General features: G+C 40.4%; 1 protein-coding gene across 1 annotated transcript in view; it reads left to right on the forward strand.

Moving 5' to 3' along the window:
* Window positions 1-4,038: 4,038 nt before the first annotated feature.
* LOC118334404 (tomoregulin-1-like) overlaps window positions 4,039-9,066 on the forward strand; it is a gene marked incomplete in the record, with an annotated part of 73,852 nt that continues 68,824 nt past the window's right edge. The window contains 3 exon segments of the mRNA XM_035670306.1: window positions 4,039-4,051; window positions 4,369-4,554; window positions 4,859-5,482. Coding sequence (XP_035526199.1) covers window positions 4,039-4,051; window positions 4,369-4,554; window positions 4,859-5,482 — 823 coding nt within the window.

Below are 9,066 nucleotides of genomic sequence, written 5' to 3' on the forward strand. Positions count from 1 at the left end.
TGGGGTTAGGGTTAGGGTTGTGCTGAATTAGGGCTACTGGCACCTTTTTTGGTCCAGTTCAAGCACAGTGGAGGTCAGAAATCCCTTTGAATACATCCATGCCAGTTTTACCATCACCAAAATTTTGTGTAAATTTGGAGCGTTATTTAGCCCGACATACTAATATGACATTACTAGTATCTATGGATGCGTTAGGTCACCTAGTCTCTCAATCTTGCCTTAGCACTGAGCTACAGTCTCTGAATTTTCCTTTAAAGTTCCCTTTGAACTATAAAAAACATCACTGAGCATCCCCTGTAACTAGAAACAATTATATGTTTCCTCTCAGGAAACTTCCTAGGAAATGATTTAGAAACTACAGACCTGTGAAACAAACTGTTGAGGAATATGTAATAGACCTGGTCAGTGCCAAGTAAGCTGTAATTCTCTTCATGAGACATATGGTGGGCGGAATAATCCGACAGCAACCGCCGGAGCTTCAGTTAAAACCCCGAACTGAAACCAAAGTAGATGAAGCTTAATGAGAAATTAAGACAAAACCATTTCAGCACCACAAAACAGTTCTTCCAGAACATAGATGAACGGGAATTCGCCAAAGTCACATAACTAGTTTTAATGTGCAGTTGTTTTAGTTGTTTTAGTTGTACTTATAGTAGTTATATAGCATAGTTATACTCCCTGTTATAACAATAAATCAGGAAATAAAAGGTTGACGGTAGCAAGCATGACAGCTTTCTTAAGTCAAATCATGTCAGGATATACACAATTATCCTGATAATGAAAATTCACCATGATCAACTTAATTTGAGTTTTCGATGCATGATGACATTTTATCCTTAGTCTGAATATATAAGTGGAGGTTTCTGCAAAGGAATTCATCTGGATGAAGATATTCAGAGGTAAAGAAAGAATCAGTGTGTATCATGAAAATTTTACATTTCCTTTAAAGACATTTATGGAGCTCTGGAGTGGCTACCCTGTCATAAAAACAGCTTTATGCACTAACAAAGTCTTGTGTCTACACAGTGTAGAAAAACAGGAGCTCCAGTTGAATAAAAGTGTTTATAAATTAAAAACATGAACTTGAACCTTCAGTGTTAAGGCCTCGATATTCTCTAGGTGACTCTTTTATTTATCCAGAGTTTCGCCTGTCTTGTTTTATTCTGTAAATGATTGAATGGTTCTGGTTGCCTGTTTGGGCTTCATGTTGTAATGCACTTTGAAACTTGTGTTTAAGCTTGTGTTAAGCTAGGGGCGGCTGTGGTGCAGAGGTAGAGTGGGTCGTCCCCTAATCAGAAGGTTGTTGATTCGAAAGACATCTACAGGTTGAAGAAACATCTTGAAAACATTTAATCTCTCATCTGTAACACTTACAGAAGCTACAGGAAGTCTAAAGCTATGTTTGGTGGCCTAGGAGTTAAAGAGTTGATCGTTACAAGTCCTCGAAATTAAACGCTCTTTATAACCACACAGACGTGTTTTTACTGATCTAATGCAAGTTTGAGCCGTACAATGTCCAAAAGGTTTGGTTAGGTTTATCATGGCACAAGAACAATGAGTTAAGGAAATGCTATCACAACCCTAACGCTAATTCGTTTACCATTCTTTATCCTTTTAACAAGGACATTTTCAGGGCTGTTTTCTTTGCATTAAGCCATCTACATGTTCACACAGAGATGCAGTGACAGAACTACCTCACCAGCATTGCTGTACACAGGGTTTTAGAAGTACAGATGTCCAAAAACTGAACTTACAAGGGGGGTTTTGGGGCAACTTTTATTGTAAACCCCTTGGAAAAAATACCTTAGTGGTGGCTACGACTATGCTCACCAGAGGTGGTGGTACTCAAAAAGAAGTAAGGGTACTCATGTGGACAAACATCAGAAGTGCTGGTACTCTGTACTGGTGGGTACTGGCCCATTTCAATGGCTGTCTTGTAATAAATTATTTTTCATTATTCAGCAGTAATACCATTTTTGTCTGGTACTTAAATCTGTACTCTTTAAATTCTGTTTTTGGAACAGGGTCCACAAATGTAATCAACATCAAACCAGCTGTTTAAGGTGAATACGATGAGGAAGTTAAAAGATGATTGTATGTCAATGAAGTGTTCACAGCTTGTTTCTGCTGCCCCCAAGTAGCCAAAACAATCAGTTATTGCAGGTTTAGGATGTCAGGCTAAGTCCTGTAAAGAAATATACGCACAGTCATCTAGCTGTATGTGTGTGTATGCTGTAAATGTGCTGCAAATAAATCAAGTTTTACAGCTTTTTGGACATATTTGCAGGGATGCTTGAAGTCAGCCAGAGTCTGTCTATATAATGACGTCATACTAATGCTGAACACATGACAATCATGGTGTTTGCATTAAAATGAATGGTCGGGATGATTTATAACATATTTATTCATTATTAACAACATTTTACACAGATTTTAGAACTTTTTAGCAGATAGAACTGATACAGCCACTCAGTCCATGCAACCACTCCACACTCGCCACTAAGCAGCTGAGGTTCAGTGCCTTGCTCAGGAGTAACCTGGTCATTAATGTGAGGGTTAGTCATCAATCTTCTGTCTGGGTGGGATTTTTAAACTGCCAGCCTTTCGTCCAAAAGTCTGCTTCTCTGATCTTTGGCTCAGTGTCAGTCGGAAGTGAAATAAATCAGGGAAGGCTTCTTTATTTTGGCCCTGTGGGTTTCTGCCTGTCCCCGAACCCTTCTGGGAAGGTCTTTAACCTCGTCCCAAAAGCTAATCAGCAGTGTTGTGAGTGATTTAGAACAGGCCCGCTCCACTCTGCCGTCTGGCTGGCGGTGATAGCGCCCGGGAGAGCTGTTAGAGCTGCCGGCGTGGAACCAACCATGTCCAACAGCACCGCAGAGGACTGACATCTACCACCACCGCTGCTGCTGCTGCTGCTGCTGCCTGGCTGCTGATCCACCACGGTGGAGAAGAACACAGCCTGACCGGGAAGACGACAAAAACTAACAGCGGGGGCTGGATCAACAGTGGCGTGCCCAAATTAGTCCACTAGTCTGTCTTGGTGGAGTGCCAGCGGTACCCAAAATGGAGCTGTGAGCCAATCTGAGCTGTGTAAATATTAATCTAGTCAACGTGGAGAGTTTAATGAGTCATGTTGGATCCTGGTTAAACAGCCAGAGCAGGAATCGCTCCACATGATGGTACAGTGCTGAAGAAATCCTGAGACACAAAACATTAAAACCCTTTCTGTAAACCTCTACCCAACCAAAATGTGACCCTGAAAGGTTCTCAGACTGACTTTCAAAAGTCACAACAACAAGATAAGATCAGATCGACTTTATTGATCCCACTCTGGGGAAATAAGCTCAAGATACAACACAATAGATAAGAAAGTGCACATTAAATAAAAATAGAAAAAATACAAGATTTAAAAGAAATGTGTACACGATATACATGTTTTTATATACAGATGGGTTTGATTAAACATTGCAAAAACACATTATTGATCATATTGGAAACATTCTACCTTTAAACATAAATTATTATTATTATTATTGTTAGTATTATTATTATTGTTCACCCAGCTCCACAGTCTTATCCAAATATGGTCACATCTGGCTCCAAAGAACCAAAATGGCGACAGCTATAATGTCAAACAGAATCAGAATGAGAATCAGAATTGGGTTTATTGCCAAGTAAGTTTTTAAACTTACAAACAAGGAATTTGACTTGAATTTGTGTGTTGGTGCATAAAAATCACACAAAAATCAAGTACTTTTTAAAATATAAATAAATAAAGATAAAGATAGTAAGATCTATAACTGCACAGGAAAGATATCTACAAACTCGAGGCTTTAAAACTGTAGTGACATCAGGGTGGGTCAATCATTCGTTTCATATTCAATATAGATATGTAGATGCATGGGCAATGTTCTGAAATTGATTTTGATATTTAATATGTTGGATTTATGTGAACAGGAAGACTTCTGTTGCACTTGATAATTGATTTGAATGAATTGTTTTTCTAAAAATGACCATTATTTTAAAAAATCCCATGAAATGATCGATGTCGGTATCATGCTGTATGGAAGAAATGAAACTTGAAACTAGAGACTGAGACCAGAAACTCATCAGGAAACTGTTGTGTACTGAGCTCATAAATCAACTGAGAAGACTCCATACTATCAGATTTTTGCAACCGCTGCAGTTGCCCCCTGGTGGCCATTAGAAAGAACGCAGGTTTTCCACATTGGCTTCACTTTTCAGACACGGAAGCTCTGTTTGTTGTCTGTTGGCTCCATCATTTAAAGTCTCACAGAAAGGACGCAGTCTGTCCAGTGAAGGTGGGATTTGTACATTCTTACTTCTTTTTCTCGTCCCTGAACACAGAACTGCTGCTGTGCAATCATCCTCTGATCCACTGTGATAAGAGAGCGCTGATTGTGGAGGATGAGTATCACAGGAAGTCTGAAGATGTTGGAGTGAAGACAGACGTGTGGAGCGTATCTGTGGCCACGTGGGAGCAACTCACACTCCTCAGAGGGAGTCGGTCAGGAGAGACCTCACCTTGCACAGGTGTGGAAGGTCATTTAAGGTCACTCTGAGATCCCCTTCAGTCTGATCCTCTCCCTGAATGAAACCTGTACGAACAAAGGACAATGTGCTATTAATCAATAACGGGATGTTCAGATTTATAGAAAATATGATTCTAACCCTGACTGACTCCTGATCTGGTGTATAATCACACAATCTGGCCTTTCTTCATTCTCTGTGTTGCGTTTAAGGTGTGCGTGCGTGCGCGCGTGCGTTCAGGGGCGTGGAGGTGGAGGGGAGTGTTGCATCCTCTCACGTGACCAGCCTCGTCTGTCCTCTCCCTCAGTCCGGATCTCTTTGTTGTGGTTGCAGCTGCTGCTCTCTTTACGCACCGCGCCAAAGCTCCGCCGGACCCTCGAACCGCTTCGTTACCGCGCGGACAGCAGCACAGCCGGAGCGCCGCGGCCGTCGGCGGGAGCGGCAGTCGGGACGTGGAGGGTCGCTACATCCGCCACATATCCGCTGTATCACAGAAATCTGCCTGAACAGACGCGGGGGCTTCGGTGCGGAGGGAGGACGGATGGCGAGAATGCTGCTTCCTCTCTGGAGCAACCGGACCGCCTCCGAGGCTTCCTGAACGTGAGGAGCTCCATTCCTCCATCTTCAGCCTGCGCTCCTCCTCTCCAGCCGCCGGAGCTCTGCTGTCAGCGGGGCGCAGCGCTTTCGCTTCACCGGGGATACACTGTTCGTTTCCACCTGAACCGAGTGCTTTCTCTGCCGGTGTCTGGAGGTTGGATCATCCCCATCATCAGCATCATGGTGGTGTCAGGCCCCGGGAGCTGTCCCGGCGGGGTCGTCCGGTACCTGCTGTCCGCCTGCCTGCTGTCCCTGCTGCTCTACCTGCCCGAGGCTCGGGCGTCTTACTACCCACAGAGCGGAGAGTGCAAAGGCAAAGGGAAGGACTGCACAGGTAGGAGGAGAGCTGCTCTGCGCCATGCACCCTGCACACCGAGCACTTCCACACAGGAACACCACAGTAACCTTTATATAACGGATCTGCATGCAGTCGCTGTCTGATGGTCCCACCCGGACTCTGAGGACTTCATAGCGACCTTTGCGTCTCACAAGGTGTCAGTCTAATTATAGTGGCTTTAATGTGCGATCAGATGTCTCCTGTCCTCGTTGGCCTGTTTGTGCTCCATCATTAGTTTCCAGCTGACTGAAAGATGACAGCAGTCACTGTCAGTAATCGATATTGTGGCTATAACAGGAGTTAATCTCCTGTGTATCAATATCTCTCTGCAGGGAGTTTGTATTGAGTGTACATGAGCAGCATTGTGTCTTATACAGGTTCCACAGCATTGGTCCTCAGATAAAGTGAGTTTTAGAGCATTTATTTTGAAGGGATCGATAATACTGATGGCTTAATCAACAATCAATAACCTTTTTTTTTTTAACAGTTTTGGTAAACGATCAATAATTTTACGTTTATTTTGTGAGAGAAATCTCTTGTTTTTAGTGTCTTTGGGTTTTTTGGCTAAATGTCAAGAAATAAATTATTAATTATAAATAAAGTCAACATGCTTTATATTATATATATATATATATATATACAGCAACACAACAGAGACACAATCATTGTCATTGTGTCTGTAAAGTAATAACAGATTGAACAGTAATATGATTACACACACTGTCATACTGCTGGTAAACAACAGGGACTGATTGATTCTAATCTAATCAATATTTGGAACTGATACAAATCTAAGTGTCAAAATTAGAATAACCAGTGGTGGAGTGTAACTAAGTACATTTACTCAAGTACTGTATGAAAGTACAGTTACTTAAGTACTCATATTTCATTTGTATGCTTCTTTCTACTTCCTCTCCGCTGCATTTATTAGATAACTTTAGTTACTTTAAAGATCATAGAACATAATTAAAATATAAATCATCTAATAAATTATGCTGTTTAATTATACATGAACCTACCCAGCAATATAAATCTATATTATTGTATAAGTAATTCAACTGATGAACACATTAATAAATCAATAATTATAATATATATTATTCTGAAATGTGTCTTTTTTTGATACTAATTCTCACTAATATAACTTTTACTTGTAACTGTACACTTTGGTATTGTACTTTCAATCTGTTTAATTAAAGGCTGCAAAAGACCTTTCAACGTTATATCTTTATGTAATAACTTGTGAACCAATCAGATAGAACTGTGGGCAGCAGCTGCATTAGTATTTAAATAAAATATCAGTAATCTGATTGTAAAAAGTAATAATCCATATAATAAACAACAATCCAGGACAAAAAAACCCCAAAAGAATTATTCATCCAGTATTCATATCAGTCTTATTTTACAGTACACTTACAGTGTTGGTAACTTTATTAAGCTTGGTTTCGTTTTTTTTTGTAATGAATATTTTTGGATTATTGTTATCTGTATATTAAAATACAGGAATAAGTATCAATACAACAAATACAATAAACAGTTAATAGTTTGGAGACGTTGGGTTCCAGGAAGTTGTGGCAGGTGTTTGTGATTACAGTTTAACATTTAAACGTTTTTAACAAATGAATTAGTGGATCAACTGTAAAAAGTAATTGATAGTTTAGCGTCGGGCAATAGCTGATAAACTTAACACAACATAATGTTTCATTTCAGTCAATGAATTTATATTTACTGACGTAGATAATCATTGTAAAGGTGCAGTGTGGATTTAGATGCATCTGACGGTGCTGTTGCTGATTGCAACTCCCTCACTTAACCTGCTTGTTCCAACCACAAAGGAGAAACTACTGTGGCTGTGAAACTCGTGAAAAACATGAGCGTCCCTATCTAGAGGTTTGGTTTGTCCCTTCTGGGCTACTGTAGAAACATGGGGGCCTCCGTAGAAAAGGACCCGCTCCCTCTGTAGATAAAAACGTCTCATTCTCAGGTATAGCAAACACTACGATTCTTATGTTCAGGTGATTAAACACTAATGAAAACATAGCTATAGATATTATATTTCTGACTATAGATCCTCCTCAATGTAATACACTGGACCTTTAACACTAGAAATGTAAATCTTGTAAAGCTGTATACAAACTGTAGCCAGGATAATGAGAGACAGACATTCTGTAAAATAACAGTGAAAGTTTGTTCATTATCCAGTGTACAAAGTTTAATTTAACAACACCGGGCTGTATAATGAATGCAGGATGTAGTTCGCTTCATGATACTCATAAAAACAATATATCTATATATATATACAAACATTATACCAAGGATCAAGGAAATGTAATGTATTATTTATATAGAGTTATGTTATATACACAACGACCTGTGTCCATGGTGAGTGATGTATTGTGAGTTTTTCCAGGCTGTCACTTTAATATTCCTGCATTATATTCTGCCAGCGATGTCTGCATCCTGCATTAATATCTAATATTCATAAATTCATTATTGTAGTCTTCCTCTTGTATTAAACATTTAAAAGATAAAAACAGCAGTCATGTAAATGAGTGTTAGCTGTCACTCTGGAGTGTCTGGAATAACCCGCCTCAGTCATGTTTTATTAATGAACCAGTGAACGTCCTCCTCCAGTGCTGCTCACTTTGTTTGCATTGAGAAATGGAGCGTTTTCCTCACAGACGAGCGCGCTGCGATGCTGATCCCTGCTCTCCGACACTCAACAGCATAATGCAAATATTCTGCAAAGGCAAATAAAAATGTTCCAAGTCACTAACCAAACCAAACACCTTGATTTTTTAGCACAGAAAGTCTAATTCACACTCCGGTGGCTCCATGCATAGCAATCACCTTGTCGCACCGTAGCGAGCCTTGATACCAGATAATTGAGTGCCCTGCTTTCAGAACCGTTGTTGCTCAGAAAACAGAAGAAGGGAAAGCTCTCACAGTCGCAGGAGAAACAGAACAGAATGGCTTGTGGCACTTTGCTGCGGTGTGCGGGGTTTGAAGGGAAAACACAGTCCTGGAGAAGCATCAAGCATTTATAACACACCATTATTCACTGGTATTCTGACCGCACTGTAAAACAGCGTGTGGAGGGATGGTTGTAGTGTTTCTGACGTCAGCTGTGAATTCCTGAGAGCAGTATGTGTTCACCACGTGCTGCTACCTTTCTCTCCTCCTTTTGGCACATTCTATATTTTTGTTTTGTTGTTGTTTCCGTCTCTTAATACTGTCTGACTTCCTGTCTGCGCCCCATTGGTTCCTACTGAGGACGTGAATCTTTAAAAACACAAATATATAGTTTCATGTTTAAAAAAGGTTCAGTTATTTCCTCAAACAGCTGCTAGCTGTAATTTTTATCAAACAATAAGAAATAGAAAATAGAGCATTTGTTGGGGATTATTTTCAGCGGTGGTGAATCCACATTTGGGGCTCTCGTGAGTATTCGGGGCAGCAGGATGGTGTGTGTGGGATTGAGTTAAAATGCACCGATCAGCCATAACATTATGAGCACTGACAGGTGAAGTGAATAACACTGATTATCTGGTTATCAGGGCTCCTGTCAGTGGGTGAGATAT

This window comes from Morone saxatilis, unplaced genomic scaffold (assembly GCF_004916995.1).
Source record: "Morone saxatilis isolate NCDOM2014 unplaced genomic scaffold, NCSU_SB_2.0 Contig23, whole genome shotgun sequence".
NCBI classification, from domain to species: Eukaryota; Metazoa; Chordata; class Actinopteri; family Moronidae; genus Morone; species Morone saxatilis.